General features: G+C 50.6%; 1 protein-coding gene and 1 long non-coding RNA gene across 3 annotated transcripts in view; both read left to right on the top strand.

The window, feature by feature from the left end:
* Window positions 1-423: 423 nt before the first annotated feature.
* Window positions 424-20,823, top strand: part of ARNT2 (aryl hydrocarbon receptor nuclear translocator 2) — a 155,500-nt gene continuing 135,100 nt past the window's right edge. The window contains exon 1 of the mRNA XM_038533000.1: window positions 424-475. Within this exon, the coding sequence (XP_038388928.1) occupies window positions 445-475 (31 nt within the window). The 5' untranslated portion in view covers window positions 424-444. The remainder of the gene's footprint in view (window positions 476-20,823) is intronic.
* Window positions 3,194-12,617, top strand: LOC119876140. 2 transcript variants are annotated; one of them, XR_005357119.1, is made up of 5 exons: window positions 3,194-3,212; window positions 7,836-7,963; window positions 8,689-8,845; window positions 9,308-9,431; window positions 12,323-12,617. It is a non-coding gene; the product is annotated as an uncharacterized LOC119876140 (long non-coding RNA). The 2 variants fall into 2 exon arrangements; XR_005357118.1 differs by lacking the exon at window positions 3,194-3,212 and having other exon boundaries at window positions 6,335-7,963.

Raw genomic sequence — 20,823 nt, 5'->3', positions numbered from 1 at the left:
GCGGCCCCCGCAGGCCAAGTGGGCCGCACCCGGCGCCTTTGTCCGCGCGCCTCCAGGGCCGCTCCCTCCGCATCCCGACGGGCCGCCCCCCCCCCCCCCCCCCCGGGGTCCCGCGGCCCGCAAGTCTCGCGGTGCTGCCGCCGGCGGGGAGCAGCGGCCCGCGCCCCCCGCCCCGCCCCCCGCCCCCCGCCGCGCGACAAAGGCCGCCCGGGAGGAGGAGGAGGAGGAGGAGGAGGAGGAGGAGGGGGCGGGGCGGGGCGGCGGGAGCCGAGGCAGCGCCCGCCCGCGCCGGCCTTTGTGTGGCGGCGGCGGCGGCGGCGGCGCCTGGGCCCGCCCGCCCGCCCTCCGGGGCCCGGCTCCGCGCCGCCCTCCGCCCCGCCCGGCCTCCTCCCGGCCTCCTCCCGGCCCCCGGCCCCCGGCCCCCGGCCCCCGGCTCCCGGCAAGATGGCAGCCCCGGCGGCCGTCAACCCTCCGGGTGAGTACCCGCCGCGCCCCGCCCCGCCCCGCAGCCCCGCGCCCGCGCCCCCCCGCCCCTCCCCCTCCCCCCCCCCCCCCCCCCCCGGGCGGCGGCAGAAGTTTGCAGCGGGGCGGCGGGGATGCAACAGGGTGGCCCGGGCGGGAGCTCGGCTTCCCCCGCCGCGGGGCCCGACCCCCGGGACGCCAGCTCCGCCCGGCCCGGCGCTGCCCCCTCGGCGACCCCCCGGCCCCGCGCGCGTCGCGAAGACGGGGGCGCGGCCCGGCCACGGCGCTCGAGCTTTGGGAGCAGCGGGACCCGCCAGCCTCGGGCCGGCCCGGGGAGCGCCAGGACGGAGGGCGGGGCGCCGGCGAAGGGGAAAGAGAGTCCCCGGACCCCGGACCTCGGAGCGGGGGAGCGGGGGAGCCGGGAGCCGGGAGCCCTTCCGTGCACAGCGGCCCGGGGCGGCCCTCCGAGAGCGGGCACTGCCCAGGGTCTCAGGGACGCGGGGCTGACTCTCCCTGGGCAGGCTTCAGGGGGTGCCCGACGGGGCACGGGGCCGTGGGGGGGAGCCGGGGCCTCACAGACTCGGCTGGATTTGAAGGGCATCTAAGGAGTCCGGGTCTGGACTCCCTCCCCCCTGCGTGGAGGAGCCCGCGGTGGTAGTGAACAGGAGGTCACATGATCACTGTTCCTCTGAAAGGTTGACTTGACAGCCTGGTCTAGATGGCACTGGAAGGAGCCAGCCCCGAGGCAGGGAGGCTGAAACGAGGCACGTGGTGGGGGAGGGTGGGAAGACTTCTTGGCCTTGGCTTGCAACCGAGGAAGGAGCCTCCGGGCAGGTGGGGCCTGGGCTTGGCACTGCTCAGACGTGGACACCCAGAGGTGGAGGGTCCGAGTAGTTCCAAGGAAGGAGTTTCCTTCAGAGAAACAAGGAACCTTGGAAGAGCATGGCATGAGTGTGTGGTCCAGGCCGCTGAAGGGGAATGTGGCGCACCTGAACACACCGGCTCCGGTTTGCCTGCCCCCTCGCATCTGCAGCTCCAGCCCGCTCCACTCCTCACAGGTCAACAGCAGATTGATGGGCGTAAATGCTTTAACGTTAAAAAAAAAAAAAAAAAAAAAAAAAAGGCAAAGGCAATCAAACGAGGATATTTTAGTCCAATATAGGTTTATGTTCGAAACAGGAATAAAATCGGAGAGAATCTTCACATAATATATACACACCCATATACCCTCATGTCACCGTTCAAAATGGTTTTTGTCCCTTACACTGTTCCACCAGCTGTCTGAGACAAATATGGGGCAGCTTCCTGTGCCTTCAAAGGTGGGAGACTCACATGATGCAGGTGAGGGGTTGTTTTACTCTCTGGAAACACCTGGCTTGCCTGGCAGACCAGGTGTCTTCTGGTCTTATCTGCATTGGCAGACATGCCAGACATCCCGAGCACAGAGAGGTCTTCTCAAATGAAAAGTCTTTCCTCTTCTCCAGTCCCCTGTGATGACACTCAGATCTGTGGGCCATGTGGTTCTTGTCCAGTATGAACATCTACCTTCTCCTTTGGGAGAAAAGATACAGTTTGAAGGGATACAGCAAAGCCCAAGAGAAGACTTCAGATTTTTTTTCTTTTAAGATTTTATTTATTTATTTGTTCACAAGAGACACACAGAGAGAGGCAGAGACACGGGCAGAGGGAGAAGCAGGCTCCCTGTGGGGAACCTGATGCAGGACTCAATACCAAGACCCCGGGATCAACAACCTGAGCCAAAGGCAGATGTTCAGCCACTGAGCCACCCAGGTGCCCAAGACTTCAGATTTGATTGGCAAAGAGAGGCCAGGCACCCAAGCCTGTTGCCCAGAGTCCATCGATCCAGGGCAGGAGTCCTCCGACGCATCTTTGAACACCTCCTCCTCCTCCTGCATCACACCTCTCCCCAGATGTTGTTGCTTTGCAAAGAGTAAGAGCTTGGTAAACATAGGCAAATGCACCGGGAGGCACCGAGATTTATTTGTGCTGCTACTTCGTGCCCAGGGTACAAAGGCCACAGCCTGTCACCTCTGTACACCTGCCCACTTGTTCGTTTTCCTAGCTCACGGCTGCCTGCCAGCACACCCCTCAGCACACAGCACCCCTGCTCTGTGAGGCGTGGTGAGGGTAATCTGGGGTCCGTGACACTGGACAAAGCTGAAGTCTTCACATTGTCTGGTAGTTCAGGCCATAGGAGCTCCATTTAAACCTCTGATTTGCCTGTTCCAAATCTCCTGTTTGGCTTTTAGGTCCGGATTCTAGCAGCTTCTCCGAGGGAGGTATGCTCTCTGAGGAGAAAGCCTGGGCTCTCCACAATTCTCCTGGCTTCTGTCCCCGCAGTCTGGGTCTCCAGTGACACCTGACATTCCATACTTCCAGACGCTGATTTTCCCTATTCTCTCTGGCTGGGGATGACATATGTCCTCTACACTGGGGAATGGAGTCCTAGAAACTTCTGTTGCAAGTGTGCATTATTTGCTTCCCTTCCTTTTTGGGTGATATTTAGGCATTTCTGATTCATATGGAATAGGGAAGGTTTGGATTAGTTTCACGCGTAGAGGGTTATCGGTAACTGAAATGGCACAGGGCACAAGGGGACTTCTTTTCCAATGCCATCACTCCACCTTAATCTTTTGTAGCTGAAGCATGAGGGACTCAGGTACAGTCAGACCAGAGAACATCAGGAATTAGACATTATCAGGACATTTCCTGCAATGAGCATTTGCAAGGTAATTAATAAGGCATGCTTGCACATGTTAAAGGAATGTTTCAGAGACTTAGAATTAATTTCTTTCTTTCTTTTTCTTTTCCTTTTCTTTTTCTTTTTCTTTTTCTTTTTCTTTTTTCCTGAAATCAGCTACTAGACTTCTTTTCTCTCCGTGTTTCTGGTCTTTGACATTTTAGTTTGGAACTGATTGCATGGTCCAGGAAGGTCCTCTGGGTAAACAGCTGTAGACGTAGGGACGTTTGGGTCAGTCCAACAGACACATTGAACACTTTTGATGTACCAAGCACTCTGCAGGGTTCAGGAGATTGTAAGGTCAGGAAGGATGCTCTTTGACCTCAGGGGGTTCTGAGGCTAACAGGGGAGGCATAAGGAGAATAACTTCATAACAGAAGGTACAAGGGAATACATGTTGGACGGCTGTGCCTGCATCATGCCGGGAACCCAGAGAAAGCCTTGTGGGGAGCTAGCTTCTGAAACCTGGCCTTTAAAAGAGAGAGTATGTCCTACAGAGAATGTAGGGTCATTCTGGGCTGGTGTTATGTGGGCAGACTTGTGAAGGCCTGGGGAGCCCTCCAGTGGCTGTCCTATCAATGCTTTTGGGGATCCAGAGGGACACCGACAGTGGGATAGACTCAGAATCTGGGAGGGAGGCATGGGGTGCTTGTGGCCAGTGGCCCTGCCCTACGTAGAGATAGATGTCCCACCGAGCTGACCACGTAAGTCCCGAGTTCTTTACATACTATGTTCCGTGGAACCCGCGAACCGGTCAATGCAAGACACGTCGCTGTTTTATCTCCTTCTGAGGCAGAAACTGCCAGTTCGACACTCTGACACACCATCAGTTACACGCTGTGTAGGCATTTCAGGGATGTTTTGAAAACGTGTGTTTAGAATCAGTCTAGTACCATGCATTAGGCAAAAAGTCCATTTTGCTGCCAGACCATCCACATGTAAAACATACGGTTGTCTTCTCTCTCTCTCTTTTTTTTTTTTCAAATTTATTGAAATTCAGTTAGTTAACATATAGTGTTGGTCTTCTTTTCAGTAAAAATCTTTATAAAGTTAAAAAAAAAATCTTTATAAAGTTTACCATGTGCTATGAGCGTAGTGATGAGCTGAGAGCCTTTTGGCTTCTGCCAAGTGAAAGGAATGATACCTAAAAAAGAGATTTATTTCTTCCTCAGCCAATATTTACTAAGGAACTATTATGTGTCAGGTACCAAGAGCTAGGTTCCAGGTGATCAGATAAAACTATGAGTAAAACCAGGACAGCCATTGCCACTGAGCTACTTACAGCCCACAGGCACACATAGCCATAAAGAATCACACAAATAAGTTAGTTATAAAATTGTTAATGGTAGGAAAAAATGAAGGCAATTTGAGGTTTGTCTCTTGGAGGATCTTTTTTTTTTTTAAGTTTTTGTTAGCATTTGATTTTATTGCTTTCTCTTATAGATCACTCCATACAAAGCAAACGTGATATCGATCAGTTTAGAATCAAAGCTCTCTGATATGACAGTTCTTACAAAAAAAAAGTTAAAGGACATTATATCCTCGGATTTGTAGGCAGTCGTCGTTTAAAGAGTTTGGTTGATTCATCGAGACGTCCTGATATTTGCTTGTTATCTTGCACGAGCGATTGCAAGTATTCACTTAACACAAACATCATTACTGCTCCCTATTATGAGATGTTTTATAGGTGAGACAAGGTGGACACGGGGACCCATGGATATTGGCTGAGGTGATGGATATCCTGGTCTAATGTTAAGGTAACAGGAGGTTCTGATAGGCAGTGTTTTATGATCAAGTTCCTACCACTCACTGTTTGCTGCAGAGATGGGATGCATTCTAACATGGATATGTATACATTTGTAAAATAAAATAGATATTAATTATGTAAAACAGATATGTAATATGTAATGAAATGCTTTATGAGATTATATTTCAGGTTTAGTTTAACTTTGTAAAATTTATCTGATTTTCTTTTTTTAAAAGATTTTTATTTATTTGAGAGAGAGAGAAAGCATGAGCCAGGGGGAGGGGCAGAGGGAGAAGCAGGCTCCCCACTGAGCAGGGAGCTGGATGTGGGGCTCTATCCCAGGACCCTGGGATCATGACCTGAGCCGAAGGCAGATAGATGCTTAACCTGCTCAGCCACCTATGTGCCCCTATATGACTTTATTTTTTGTTGCGGTTGAGTATAGTTGACATGCAGTGTTACATTAGTTTTAGGGGTACAACATAGTGATTCTGCAACACTATGCGTTATGCTGGGCTCATCACAAGTGCAGCTACCACCTGTCACCACACAGCACTATTATGATACCATTAGCTCTATGCCCTGTGCTCTACCTTTTATTCCTGTGACTTACTCATCCCATAACTGGAAGCCTGGACCTCCCATGCCCCTTTACCCATTTTGCCCATCTCCTGACTCCCCTCCTTCCTGGCAACCATCAGTTTGGGTTCTCTGTATTTATGAATTTTTGTTTATTTTTTTGTTTTTAGCTCTCATAAGTGAAATTATATAGTATTTGTCTTTCTCTGTCAGACTTATTTCACTGAGCATAATATCCTCTAGGTTCGTTCATGTTACAGTGACAAGATCTCATTCTTTTTTATCACTAATATTCCGTTGTGTGTGTGTGTGTGTGTGTGTGTGTATATATATGTATGTATCACATCTCTATTCATCTATTGATAGACACTTGGGTTCCTTTCTAGTCTTGGCTATTATAAATCATGCTGTAGTTAACACAGGGTTACATGTACCCTTTTGAATTAGTTTTTATTTTCTTTGGGTAAACACCCAGTAGAATTGCTGGATCATATGATAATTCTATTTTTCATTTTTTGAGGAACCTCCGTACTATTTTCCAGAATGCCTGCAACAGTTTGCATTCCTGCCAACAGTGCACGAGAGTTTCTTTTTCTCCACATCCTCAGCAACACTTGTTTCTTGTGTTGTTGATTTTAACCATTATGACTGGTGTGAGGTTTTGACTTGCATTTCCCTGATACTGAGTGATGTGGAGCATCTTTCATGTGTCTGTTGGCCGTCTGGATGTCTTCTTTGGAGAAGTGTCTATTTGCAAATATCTTCTCCCATTCAGTGGGCTGCCTTTTTGTTTTGTTAGCATTCTCCTCTACTGTGCAGAAGCATTTTATCTTGTTCAAGTCCCAATAGTTCATTTTTATTTTTGTTTCCCTTGCCTGAGGAGATGCATCTAGAAAGATGTTGTGATGGCCAATGTCCAAAATGACTGCCTACATTTCCTTTTAGGAGTTTTGTGGTTTCAGGTCTCCCATTTAGATCTTCCATCCATTTGAATCTAGTTTTGTGTTACGGTTTCAGAGAGTGGTTCCCTTTCATTCTTCTGCATGTTTCTGCACCATTTGTTGAAGAGGCTGTCTTCTATATTCTTGCCTCGAGGAGGCAACCTGTAAGTTGAGATCTCAGGAATGAAGAGAGACAGGGGCAAGGAGGCACATTCTGGACACAGGGAAAAGCCTCTGCAAAGGCCCTGAGGTCAAAAGTGCCGGTCTGCTTTGAGGAACCAGAGCAGGCCAGAGTGGCTGGAGGACGGTGAGCAAGGGTGAAGTGGTGCAGGAAGCCAGCCTGTGGCTGGAAGCCGGCTCATGGGAGGTCATGGAGCTTGGGTTAGGGCCCCAGAGGAAGCCACCTCTGAGGCAGGGAGAGCCACGCCCTGACTGCCACTTCACCGTGCTGTCCCTGGCTGCTGTGTGGAGAGCAGACTGGAAGGAGGAGGAGAGGCAGGACTGCAGTTGGAGGCTGCTGACGGGGGCCTGGCTGGCAAGGGAGAGGGAGAGAAGAGGGAGGAGGTGAGATGTGCTTTGGGGCCAGGATGCTGAACGGCACTGGGAGCACCAGGCCCATTCTGGTCCATTAGCAGTGGGGCCAGGCACCTCCCCCGTGGGCACCCACACCAGTGACTTTCTTTTGGGGGCAGAACCGTCAGGACTATGTGGTGAGGGGCAAGCAAGACTGTGAGGAAAGAGGAGGAGTGGTGGCCCAGGCTGCTGTCCTGCTGCCTGGGTGGTAGGGGCACAGGGCCCAGCAGGCCTGCTTGAGGCCTCAGCTGGGACGATTGGGTTGGAGTGAACCAGTTGGCTTAGGGTGACCCAGGACATGGGGCTGAGCTGTGAACAGATGGTGGCCACAGGGCCCTGGGGACCCTGGCTGCAGACGGGAGCACTTTGGGAGGGACATCAGCCTTGCAGTAGCTCCTCTGAGTATTCTTCTCAGGGAGGATGAGATCCCAAAAGCTCCCCCAACCCCAGGCAGCACCCCTACTTAGAGCTCCACTTGCATGCTTGGGGACATCCTTTCTGCATCCTCCCCTCCACCCCGTCCTAAAGTCACGGTAGTGCTGGGCTGTCATGTGTCAAGTGTAGCCTGGTGTGGTCCGGCTGGTGGGAGCGGTTATGGCACAGGGCAGGCTGGTGGCCGCGGGCACCACATGGGATGCCCTGTGGGCTGAATGCGGTCTCCCGGCCAGCCTGTCCACCCCAGGGCTTTTGCTGACAACGTGTTCATCTATTTCTACCACCCCACTGCTCACTTACTGCCCACACTGAGGTGTTTCCCTTCTCCTGATCTCAGCTTGAATTCTGACCCAGCTGGAGGTGGGGTGGGGGCTCTCCTGACGCCTTGATCCGGATCCAGCCTGCCTGTCCTGCACTCTGTCGGGGCCTTCTGCATTTGGAGCACTTCTCATCGGGAGTGAAATGGTAAATTGTGTGCTCATTGGTCAATGCCTGGGTCTCCTGCTGGCCTGTAGGCCCCACGGGGGCAAGGAATGCCTTCTTTCCTGTGCAGCCCCTGCACCTGCCATACCACCTGCTGGGCAGTGGGCATCCAGTACAGTGGGTGCTCGGGTACATGGATGCACGGGTATATGGGTGCACGGGTACATGGGTGCACGGGTGCCAGGGAATTGTGTTACAGTCTTGGATGTGGCTGCCTGTACATGCCTGCCTTGGAGACAAGAAAGCAAAGCCATAGATGGTAAATTTGTGGGTCTCTGAAACGGTAGGCCAGAGCTGTCTAGTTTAGATTCTGGCCTTTATTTGTGGGAACTGATTTTGATCTGTAAATCCTCTCAGGGTAGTCCCTACCCCAACCAGTTCCTCCACACTTTATCTCATTATAAAGGAAGCTTGGAGATGCACAAATCTTATCATCCTCCCCAGAAGGAGGGAGGTCAGGCTGGTAAGAACCCGGCGACCAGCTGGTAGTATAGTGGAAGGCCCATCCTCACCTGGGTCTTTATTAAAGTCCCCCTAGGGTCCTCCCGGAAGGGGTGCTCCCCTTCCTGCCTTCTGTTTTGTGTGTGGAGGAGTGTGTAGTTACCAGCAGCTGCAAATAAGGTAGACTCTGGACTGGCCCTAGATTCAGTGCCCGGAGGCAGGTGGCTCAGACGCCACACAGGGAGCCGTGTCCTTTCTGTTCAAAGGATACATCCAGTGCCCTGTGATTGGATGCCGCAGGCTGGAGCAGCAGTTGGAGGCCGGGACTCTTTGCAGATAAGGAGCCTCTGTAGCTTTCAGAACTGCAACAGTTTGACCATTTCCCAGGCAAATCCACAAAGAAGCAAAAATGTTCACAAGCAGGTGATTCCCAGTTTCGCACATCATGTGAGAAGCAGGGGGGTGTCTTTGACCACTTTGGCTATGCTGTGAGTGGCCAGAGCCTGGGGTCCCCTTGCGCCTGTGGAGGGGTCCCCCTCTCTTTACCTCATAATCTTCCCCTCCCCCGACTGCAGCAATAAGGATAAGTATTCATTAGGGGAAAAAAAAGTTGGCAAATATACAAAAACGGGAAGGTAGTTCCCCCCACTCACTATTAACATTTTTGTATGTGTTATTACAGACTTTCCCCCTAGCTCTTAGATTCTGGATGTATTGTTCTGTTTTTGCTATATCCTCCCTTCATCAATGGTAGGGATGCTGGCAGATTCTGTTCTAGGGCCCTGCCCTAGTCTGTTCCCTTAGTCTCTTATGTTTATGACCATCTATGGTCATAGATGTCCCTGGAGAGAAAGATGTAACTACATGATTTCTTTCTGCCCTTAGGTTCACTCCTGGAAGCAGAATTGGACAGTTGAATGGGTTTATGTGTTCTTATTCCTATTGGTTTCCACAGAGGTTAGTGCAAAGGCTCAGCCTGGCTCAGAGACGTGCCTGGGGTCCCCACTATGTAAGTAGAAGAGCAGGACATGGTCCCCCTTCACTTCCTCCACAAGGCCTTCTCCAGCAGTGGGGAATGTTCACCGTCCCAGAAACCTTGGATCATTGCTGACTATGCACACATGTCTCTAGGACGCATTTCCCAGCTGACCCCCTGGCTGATCAGTCCCCAGGGCTCTGGGTGTGTGTGGGTATACCCTTTGCCTGTGCTTTGTGGCTTAGACAGTTCATGGCAGTTATTTCTACTTCAGATGCACATTTGGGAGGTTTTAAGGGGTGAGGGTAGAGTGTGTGTGTGTGTGTGTGTGTGTGCGCGCGCGCGCACGTGTATTTGATCTGGTGACACCTGCATTGGGCACCTGTTTACCCAGGCCCAGGTGATGAAAGGAGAGACTTAATGTATGTAGGGCAGGGGGAAGGACCCCCAGGAGAGCATCTGGGGAGTTGGTGCTCAAACCAAGCTTTGTGGGTGGATCCCCGGCCTTCGAGAGCCAGATCAGTGAAGACCTTGCTGGCAGCAGAGTGGGGAACCAGAGGGGAGGAGGGTCCTCTTCCAGACACCAGATTCTCCCTGGGGCCCTGGGTGACCCTCTCTGGCCACCTGAGGCTCTTCACCTGTTGAGTGGGGGCATCTTCCTGCCCATTTTATGACCAGCCCACCAAACTGTCCTCATGGTGATGAAAGAAAAAGCCACTGAAATTGCTAAGTGACGGAAGGGAGGCCCGGACACCTACAATACTGCTCTTTATAACATCAATTAATGAGCTCACTTCCAGATGTTGAGGCACCAGGAGGCTTGACGTTAATTATTCCCCCAAGTTTTTAATTCATGGCTATACCCAAATGATATTCTCTCATTTTGGAGGGACCTCTGACTATGTGGCAAAGCATCTGGGAAACCTGGCAAGGGGTGGGCAGGGGCAGAGGAGTGTCCACACAGTGTTTACCTGTGGGGGGCACTGGTATGTCTAGACTGCTTGCTGGACAGAGGCCAGAGGCCAAGGACAGTGGAGGAGGTGGCATGGGGCTGGCATTAGGGGGTTCGGGGCCATGGATACTGCTGAACCTGCTGCCGTACCCGGGTGGGGAAGGCCAGTCTGCAGGGATGGGACTTTGTATGATGTCTGGCCGATGGAGCCCAGATGACTGTGGGGCGAGTGGCCAGCAGAATGTGAAGGGACCAGCTCTCATGACCACCACTTGAGGGTAAGAAACCATGGTGGCCGTGAGAGCAGGATGACGCTTCTCAGCTAATAATGATACCCGGGAAGGAAGTTAATTTAAATGTGAAATACCGGAACTGCAAAATTTTTTTATTATTATTTTTAGAACAGCATTGATGTTTTTATCCCATCAGCAGTTTGAAATGAGGCGTAGTCTGGGATCATTTGCCATAATTTGATATGCTTGATGGATTCCAAGTCCCCCAAAGAATAAAATGAATGAATGTGATCAAGGATCACAGCTGTGTTCTCTCCTTTTGAAAGCATTTCATACCAGAAAACTTCCAGTTCGGTTCAGGCAGCCTTCCCTGAGCACCCTGCCTCCCCACATGGAGGGTGCTGTGCTCTTGTCCTGGGGTGGGGGCAGGTAGGAGGATGCTGAGCAAAACAGGTTGACTGCACACATATTCAGCAGTTCTCCAGAATGTTCTCTAGAACAGGCACAGTTGGGAGAGTTCATGCAAGGGATTGACAGCATGCCTGACAGCAGGGGGCAGGTGTACCCCAGCCTGCTCCTCTGATGGACAGAGAAAGGATGCTGAAGGGGTGAGCTCAGGCGTACAGCTCCAGTTAGGACAGGGGCCTGTGCCTTTCCCTGATGTCACCCTCAGCTGACAGCCCTCAGCATCTGTCCGTGTGTCCCCCAGATAGGCCAGGCCTGCACCTCCTACAGTTCCTACCCACCCCCCTCCAGGTCCCCAGTGGCAGTGAATCTCCATTCACTGGCCAAAACCAGACATTAATTATTTTAATTGCTTATCCACCTGATTAAACAAATATTAATTTGAATGCCAACTGCGTGCTCACAGTTGTGTGCAAAGCCGGGTGTGTGGTTGGAGAGTCAGCTGTTTATTAAGGAATTGCATGCATGAGGCTATCATTAAAATAAGTAAGAGGAAAGAAAGGAGTCTTTGTTTCCAGGTGCAACAGGAAGCCCCCGAAGTGTTGTGAGCAGGGTGTGATGTGATGGGAGGACGGTTCTGGAAAGATCTCCCCGGCTGTTGAGTCCACCAGCCGGCTGAGGGACACCTGCTGCAAGGCCGTGTGGACAGTCTGGGTGGGGGTGGGGGAGGCCTCCTCAGGGGGCAGCGGACATGGGGGGAGGTGCAGGGAGCCTGAGGTACTTAAGCAGTGACACACCAGGTGAGCCGGATGACAGGCTGGATATGGCTGATGGGGGGACCGAGCAGCAGGGCTCCTGACTCAGTCACTGGGTGAGTGGGGCACCGCGTCCCAAGGCAGGGGACATGGGTGAGGTATGGGAATTGGGGGGTATTTTGGTGGAGGTGGTGGGGAGCACATGCATGGATTTGCCAGAAACCCTGGAGTCATTTCATTTCCCTGTGAGTTGGGACTTTATTTTTTATTATTTTTTAAAAGATTTTATTTATTTATTCTTGAGAGACAGAGAGAGAGAGAGAGAAAGAGAGAGAGAAAGAGAAGCAGGCTCCACTCAGGGAGCCTGATGTGGGATTCGATCCCAGGACTCCAGAATCACACCCTGAGCTGAAGGCAGGTGCTAAACCGCTGAGCCACCCAGGGATCCCCGGGACTTTATTTTTTAAACCACGCTGTCCCCAGTACCTTGAACGAGGCCTGGCACCTAATTGCTGTATACAAATATGCTTAACACATATTTGTTGAGTGAATGACTGAATCGGTCTCCATGTCTCCCAGATGGCAAACCAATGAAGAATCATGTCATCCCCTGAGATCCGCAGAGCATGGTGTTCCTCAGGGGACTCAAGGCTGCCTTCGAGTTTTTGGAGAGACTGGAAACAATCTTACCTTGCTCCCAGCCAGACCTCCGGGGTCCTGGACACCTGCTTTCAACATGCAGAAATTCCTGAGACACGTTATCTCCCCCGCCCCAAACCTGAGAGTATACAATCAGTCTGGCCTCGCAATCCCAGGGCAGTGCTCGCCCACAGGTCTGTCCCCACACTGCAATAAAAGCTGCTCCGAAGATGTCTCAGTTCTTTCTTGATTGTGGTGTTTAGCGACACCCCCATCACTGGGAAGGAGAACATTCTCTCATAGAACCACACTTTGTGACCCAACTCAGGAAATTAGCATTAATTAGACAGTACTAACTAACCCAGAGACCTTATTAATACTTAAACCATGTGTTCTTCAGAGCCCGAAACATTGATTTCCTGGACCTAGGTGTGGTCCAGGATTACAAATTGTATTGAGCAATGATGTCTCTCCTTTTTTGTAGGATCTTTTTTTAACTGGAGTATAATTAACACACGATGTTACATTAGTGTCAGGTGTGCGAGTCACATCAGTGTCAGGTGGGCGAGTTACATCAGTGTTGGTGCGCAAGTTACATCAGTGTCAGGTGCGCGAGTCACATCAGTGTCAGGTGGGCGAGTTACATCAGTGTTGGTGCGCAAGTTACATCAGTGTCAGGTGCGCGAGTCACATCAGTGTCAGGTGGGCGAGTCACATCCGTGTCAGTGCACAACATAGTGATTGAACAAGTCTCTACGTGACTTCATGCTCATCCCTGTAAGTGAGGTTGCCACACACTGTTGACTATATTCTCCATGCTGTACTTCTCATCTCTGGGACTTACTTATTTTATGACTGGATGTTTATACATAACTCTTTATCTCCTTTGTATCATATCACCTCCCCCTTCCCCCAGCACCACCAGTTGGTTCTCTGTATTTAAGAATCTGTTTTTTTTTTATTTGTTCATTTGTTTTGTTTCTTATACTCCATATCTAAGTGTAATCGTATGGTATTTGTCTGCCTCTGTCTGATTGATTTCACTTAACATCATACCTTCTGGATCCAACCTTGTGATGTCCCTTTACAATTCTGGAGTAATTGCTCAGAGGCTTCTTTGTTTTTGTTTGTTTTTCTTTTCTGGCCTTAACATTGTGGCCAAGTATAGGCCAATCATTTTGTAAACTATCCCTCAATTTGGTTTTGTTTGGTGTTGTCTCATGGTTGCATTGGGGTTGCAGTTTTAATTCTTTTTTTTTTTTTTAAGATTTTATTTATTTATTCATGAGAGACACAGAGAGAGGCAGAGACACAGGCAGAGGAAGGAGAAGCAGGCTACCTGCAGGAGCCTGATGCAGAATCTGATCCTGGAACACCAGGATCACGCCCTGAGCCAAAGGCAGACGCTCAACTGCTGAGCCACCCAGGCTCCTGCACTTTTTAAATTCTTTATCAGAGACATTACCAAAGTGACTTTGTATCACAAGACTGCTTTTAGCAATTGTCACTCAGAAAGGGGGGCAGTCTCTGAGTGGACGAAGTCAGGGTCCTGAGAAGACAAGGCCGAGGAAGGGCATCGGTGGTTGTAGATGCCATTCCTTGCACGCCTGGTGAGCCTTCTCAGGATTCTGCAGCCATTTATGGGCAGCTCCAGACACTCCTTGTCGAGTACAGGTCCCAGGAGAGTTTTAAAAAAGGCTGTGAGGCTAATACTTTCCTAAACTAAATATCAACTTCATTTGACAAATAAAATAATTATAATCTAACTGTGTAGGGATTATCATATCTCTAATAAAGTCAATAGGGATTTGAAGTGTTTAATTACCAACTTTCCCGACATACAAATTGAAAAGCTTTTCAGGTGAGTTGCTCATGTGGAAATGCCTGAAACACGCTGCAATTAACAACTAGATCTTCATTCAGACAGTAATTAGCATGTGATTTGTCCTGCTCCTTGTTGCTGGTGCACATCCTGGCTTAGATGTGTATTTTCATTTATGTTAAGGAAGTTAATTTGCTCCTTCTAGGTTTCACTTAAAAGCAAGTTGGTGTTTTGCTGTGATTTTATAAAGAAAGATCTAGTGACTTAAAAAAAATTATTTTTTCGTGTGATTTGCCTGCAGAGACTTGCTGTGTTTTCCAAAGTTTGAGAATCCCTCCCTCCTCCTTCTTGCCACCTCACCTCTTTCTTTCTCCTTCATCTTCCTCCTCCTTCTCTACCTCCTCCCCCTTCCACATGCACCCCCCCACCCCTTCTCTCTGATCAGAGACCCAGGAGCCAGTGAGGGTGGAGATGTTGGGACCATCCCCGACCCGAGGTTATGGTGGCTCACCTTGCTGGGCAGATGTGTCAGAACTCTGAGGCCTCTGCTCTGTGCTTGGGGCTGATGTGAGTGCCGTCTGCTAGGAGGCACTACAGAAGATGAGGGCCTCTGTTTACCCATCTGTGAAACGACACGGCTCCCTTATGGGTGCAGGGGGGCCTGTTCTGTGTGCTCCAGGTTGGGAGTGAGCAAGGTGCCACCTTGTGCTGGATGGAGGCAGGCTGGGTGGACCTGGCCCGCTGGTGGCTGTCCCATTGCTGCCACTCCTTGACATGTAAAACGGGGTGCCTCATTGGTTTGTGGTAAGGACGAGAGGGTTATATTTCTTGGTGTTCAGGGTGATGCCTGGCACAGGGTAAACACTGGGCACATGGTGCCGCCTCTCACAGTCCTGCTTCTCTTGGAGCCATGGTGCTGTGGAGCACGACAAGGGTCTGGAAGGGAGGAGCATCTTTCCAGCCATACAGGAAGGACTAGGGGAGGACACAACTAGGTGTGCTTATGGGAGAAGGGGGCTCTTAGGAAACAGGAAGCCCCCATAAGCCCCCATCTCCCCTGGGCATGCTGGGGTTGTTGGGGGCTCTTGTATGCATGCAGCCCCTCCTCCCTGTCTCATTGCTGGGGGTGCTGCCCCTGCCCCTGGTGTCCCCACTCCTCACAGCCAGCACCCCACACACACACTGCTGGGGGCCTGGCTGTGTCCTCCTCCTCACCCTGCCCCTCCTGCTACTTTCCCTCCTGGTCTTGCCCCAGAATTCAGACCTGTGATGCCCTGCCTCCCACCCCTTCCAGGCTCCAGGCAGACTACCCAAAAGGGTGCCCAGACTGCGCCTGGAACCTGCCTGTGCAGGTGGTGGCTTGGTGCCCCCATCTCCTTCCACCTGTTTAACTGGCCCAAACTGGGGCCAGTTTGTATATCTTGTGGACAAGTTAGAAGTTAGGACTTGTGCCTTTTTGTCTTTATCCATTCAACAAGTTTGTCACCTGTCTGCCCATTTTCAGTCATGGTGCTTAGGTGCTGGGGACACAGTGTTAGAAAAGACAACACTGACTGTCCGTTGTGTCTGGACGGTCTGTTGGAGGCGGCCGGCAGGAGGGTTGGAGGGCCAGAGGGCCTTGGGCGGGAGGAGTGGGCGCTGGGACGCTCCCTGCAGGTGCAGGTCTGTTAGGCCTGTCTCCCACTAGGTGGCGCAGCCGCACAAGTAGTGACTTGGCTCCTGCTTGCCCTGTCTCAACATCATGGTCACCGCAGGGCAGGCTTCTTGACCAGCGAGCTGCCCCTCTGCCCCCCCCCCCCCCCCCCCCCCCCGCGCTCTGAGGCTCTGTCAGGAGGCCAGGATTGAGGGAGGTGACATTTGCATTTCAGAGCCGTCCCCAGCTGCTGCTGCCGCCCTTGGTTTCTGGACACCCTGAGGTCCACAGAGGTGGCTGAGCCAGGACCATGCCCACTGCTAACTAACTCACCTGGCTCTGGATCCATGAACCATTGGGTCTTCCCAGTAGTTGGGGTTAGTAGCCCCATTTCACAGCTGGGGAGTGGTGAGGCTGTTCTGATGCCTCACCCTGGCGCTTCTGGGTGGCTTTAGGAGGAAGGTGGTGGGTGGATGAGCAGGCTGTCCTGGGACGGGGCACTGGGCAGCATGAGGGTGTAGGAGGAGAACCGTGTCCCCGTCCTGGAGCTGGCTCCCCTGTGCTCTTGGGCACTCTGCTTTTTTTCTCTTTGGGTTTTTCTCATCTATAAAATGAAGGTTTGGTCCTTGGTGTGGGGATTTGTTTCATTTATTCAGTGGGCCCTTTCTGGCTTTCAGGGCTGAATACTTTTTTAATTTTTAAAAAGATTTTATTTATTTATTCATGAGACACAGAGAGAAGCAGAGGGAGAAATAGGCTCCCTGTAGGGAGCCTGATGCAGGACTCAATCCCAGAATTCCGGGATCACAACCTGAGCCGAAGGCAGACGCTCAACCACTGAGCCACCCAGGTGCCCCTGAATACTTTTTTTTCTTTTTAAATAAATCCTTTATTCTCTCTTTCTAGAAATTGTTTATTAGATGTAGACTTCTCACAATGGTCCTCCATCTCTTCTCCCACTCCCCAACTCCTTGATTGCTTTGGAGAGATTTAAATTTCTTTAGAAACTAAACCTCTCGTTTCTTTCCCCAGAGAAACTGCCAGCTTGTTGGCATCCAGGACTGGAATATCCTCGGGTGTCAGGATAAGGAGAGAGATGGGGCAGGAGTTCAGTGTGTCATCTTTGCCTGGGAAATGGTGGCTTTTCAGAGAAGCATTAAGATTCTCTTAATTAAGTAGAACAATAGATTTCCAAACTATACCATCATATACTACTATTTACAACCTGAAAAAAGTGATTCATAGGTTTGAAAATAAAAGGATTGGCTATGCTCTTTCGGGCTCATGCAGAGACAAAGAAAGCCATGGTCAAAATTTAAAATCAGTAAAAAGGAAATTAATGTCAAAACATCTAAGAAGGCCATTTTAAGCCTTAATTTACTGATTTTGAACCTTAATGCATGAAACGATGTTTATATAACTGATAGAAATTTCTTGTTATACCCCATCTTACTGCATTATTTTTTCTCATCAAATTCAATCTGCTTCCTCACTTGCAGCTTGGTTGTTAGAACATTTCATCTCATTTTTCCTGGGGAAGATGCACCTTTTCACTCAGGTATCTAGGCCTTCTAGAGCTCAGGAGAACTGGAAAGGAGGCCTCAGATCTTGAATTGGTTGTAGATCCTCATGAGATGCTCCTTCTCCGGGTCCTCAGGAGCCACTTGAAGGCAGCCAACTGGCCAGCTGCTGTTAAATCCAAGTGGGCTGTCAGGAAATGATAGCATTGAAAAATAAAATCAGGAGATCCATGGGCAGATTTAATAGCTACTAAACACAGATGAATGGGGAATTAATGAATTAGAAAATGGAAAAAATTATAGAGCATTTAGCACAGAGAGGATGCAAGAGCACGTGGGAGGGGGGCGAGACGGTGGGGAGACCTCCCATTCTGTGCCCATGGTAGAGCTCTGGTCAGAGGTGGCAGGGATAAACCAGAAGAAATGCACACCTAAACCAAGTGTAGTGCAAACAGACCATAGCAAAGACAGAGAAGACCAACGGAGTGCGGGGCCTCTATAGGACTCTGAGTAGCTCCCGTCTTTGACTTGCTGAGGTGTGGCAGGCTTTCACTCCTGGGACCCCAGAGTGGCCGTGTGCACGTGGAGTCCTGATGGGCATGTTTTTTCCCACCCTCTCAGTAAAGTTGGCTATTTCATTGACATTTCTATGGGATGACCTGGAGCGGGGGAGGTTGTGGTCCCTATTTCAGGTCCCCAAGTCTATCCACAAGGCTCAAGTGAATTAAGTACTTCTAGAAGAGTACATTTAGGATAGAGGAGAGCACTGTATATCAGTCCGTGGATACAGAAGAGGTGGTCATGTGAACATGTGATGCTGGCTGTGCTCCTTCTGTGGCCAGGGTAAAAGATCGTTGAGGTTGATGCAGATTCTGAATGTAGGTGTGGGGTACTAGTGGCCCCTCAGCCATACCTGGGCCCTGCCAGTCCCCGTACTATCTACTTTGAGCATAGCTAGAGGAGCAGAGTTGGCTTTAGGGTGCCGTCTTTGTAGGATAGAAGGCAGCCCCAGCTGCCCACAGAATTCGGTCTTTCTTGACCTTCTGTCCATCCCAGCAAAGTCGAACTTCTCAAAGGCCTCCAAGGCTTCCTGGAGTGGTCAGGGCTAGCAGAAGGGAGGGCGTGGTTGATGCTAGGTCATGGTCACCAGTCTCATGGCTCTTCTCCCTTGGGGTCTGTGAAAAGGAAAGAATGTCTGATTGCTCTTGACCAGGTTAAGTTATCTTGTGTAGAGGAACATGTTTCCCAAATCGAAAACATTCTTTATGACTGGGCACCATTGACCAGTGGTGTTAATCAACCCCAGGCCGCTATGACAAAGTGTGGGAGACCAGATGGCTTAAATGACAAAAGTTCTCTTTTTCAGTTTAGAGTCTGGGATGTGCAGGATCGAGATGTGGGCTGATCTGGTTCCTGATGAGATCCCCTCTTCTGGCATGTGACGGCCACCTCGCTGTGTCTGCACGGGTGGGAGGGGGAAGCAGGTTCTCTGCTGTTGCCTCTTCTCCTAGAGACACTAATCCCAGCACAAGGCCTCACCCTCAAGACCTCCTCTAAACCTAGCCACGTCCTGGGGGCTCTGCCTCCACATGCCATCATGCTAGGAGTTAGGGCCTTGACATATGAATCTGGGGGGAGGGGATCGCCATTCAATTTATAGGGCCAGCATAAAGTTATCTTGTTGGATGTTATTGTAGCAACCCATGTTTGGGGCCATAAGATCATAAACCCAAGCAGAAAAGGCAAGAAGAGACCACCATCAGGGAGGGGAGTCTTGGGGGATGTGGCTGACCTGTGAGGTCAAGCTCAGCACTTGGGAATCCTTCTGCTAAACGTGGGCACCTATGCTTTGTGTCCCTTGGCTACATGTCTTCTTCTTTTTCTTTAATTGCTTTTTTAAGATTTTATTTATTCATGAGAGACACACAGAGAGAGGCAGAGGCATAGGCAGAGGGAAAAGAGGGTTCCTTGCAGGGAGCCTGATGCAGGGATCTCGGGATTGTGACCTGAGCCAAAGGCAGAGGCTCAACCACTGAGCCATCCAGGTGCCTCGACTACGTTTCTTCTAAGACACATTTTAAAATTATTATTTTTTGGTTCACAGCACACATTGATTCTGTATTGGACCGTCCCACTCAATTTTGAGCTTGAGTACAGTGCCTGGTATGGTACCTGATACAAAACAGGTGCCCAGAAATCCTTCGTGGAAGGCAGGCAGGGAGTTTCAAGCCTCAGGATTTAAGAGAAGCAACTTCTGCTGATGGAGCAAATGGGAGTCAGCTCACCGCATGGTTTGAGGAGGAGAAGCTGAGTTCGGCGTCAATGGAGAGACCGAGGCTAACTCTGAAAGCTGTAGAACGTTATGCCAAGTAGGTGAAGGTCATATACCTTAGGATGGTATGGGTTGTTTGTCTTAACCCTGTAGCCACAATAGGAGTCCCCATGATAAAGCCATGGCCTGATAGTCATCCAGGGCTTGCTTGGTGCATGCTTGGACACACACGAAACTGAGAAGACACTTTTTTCCCATTTAGACAGTCTGAGCTCTTGGAAAGTTCTCTGCGACTCTTCAGAATCTGCTTCCCTGACGATTCTCTCTCTTCTTGAATCTGACCTCTGAGGGGTCGCAGTCTGTGTGCAGCTTTTCTCTTTCCTGCCTGTTTGCCCCTAGCCCCTCCTGACAATGGGGGGCAGTCTCTGTCTGCTCCATGTACCTGTGCGCTTAGGGTAACACCTGTACAGTAACACTTGTACTTGTTGGTGACTGGGTGGAGCATTATTGTGGGCCAGGGGGTGAAGATCTGGGCGCCTTTCTGCAACACCGCAGGAGGCAGTGCTGTGCATTTATTTACCCTGAGCACGTCTGCACGTAGACCTGAGGTGTTCGAGGGAAGTTGCCGAGTGGTGTAGCAGTTGGTACTCAGTGTCCATTGCCATTTGACCCACTAACAGTTTCTGGGACATGATCTCATGCAGCAGGAGTATGTGGGACGCATAAGTTACAGATGGACAGAGTCAGATTGTGACTCACCCAGCTTCACAGGTGAGCAAGGCAGGAGCTGGGATGCTCCTCCGTGTCCCAGCTCCCCACCACGGGTGTGTACACAGCAGACGTTTTCAACTGAATAGGCATGAGCTCTGTTCTCTCCTGGAAGAGAAAGATAGAGGATTCAGGAGGAAGCAGAGAACTGTTGATCACAAGCAGACATCCCTTTACAGACAAGGGTGACTTTCACTCTGTGTCACCTGCTTGCAGCCATGTCCAGTCTTTGGATCCAGATGACAATCATGTCTCCACATGTGATGACCTGCATCCTCAGGATTTATTGGTCACATACTTCACACCAGGAAGTAGATTGGAAAAGATGTAAGATTTACTTTTATTGGTTTACGTCACTGGGAGATTACTTCTCGGAGTGCCTATTCTACATTCTGAGCATTCTTTTTGGATAGAAAGTAGAGGAAA

Source organism: Canis lupus, chromosome 3, assembly GCF_011100685.1.
Source record: "Canis lupus familiaris isolate Mischka breed German Shepherd chromosome 3, alternate assembly UU_Cfam_GSD_1.0, whole genome shotgun sequence".
Lineage (NCBI taxonomy): Eukaryota > Metazoa > Chordata > Mammalia > Carnivora > Canidae > Canis > Canis lupus.
This window is presented reverse-complemented; position numbering and strand designations above follow the sequence as displayed.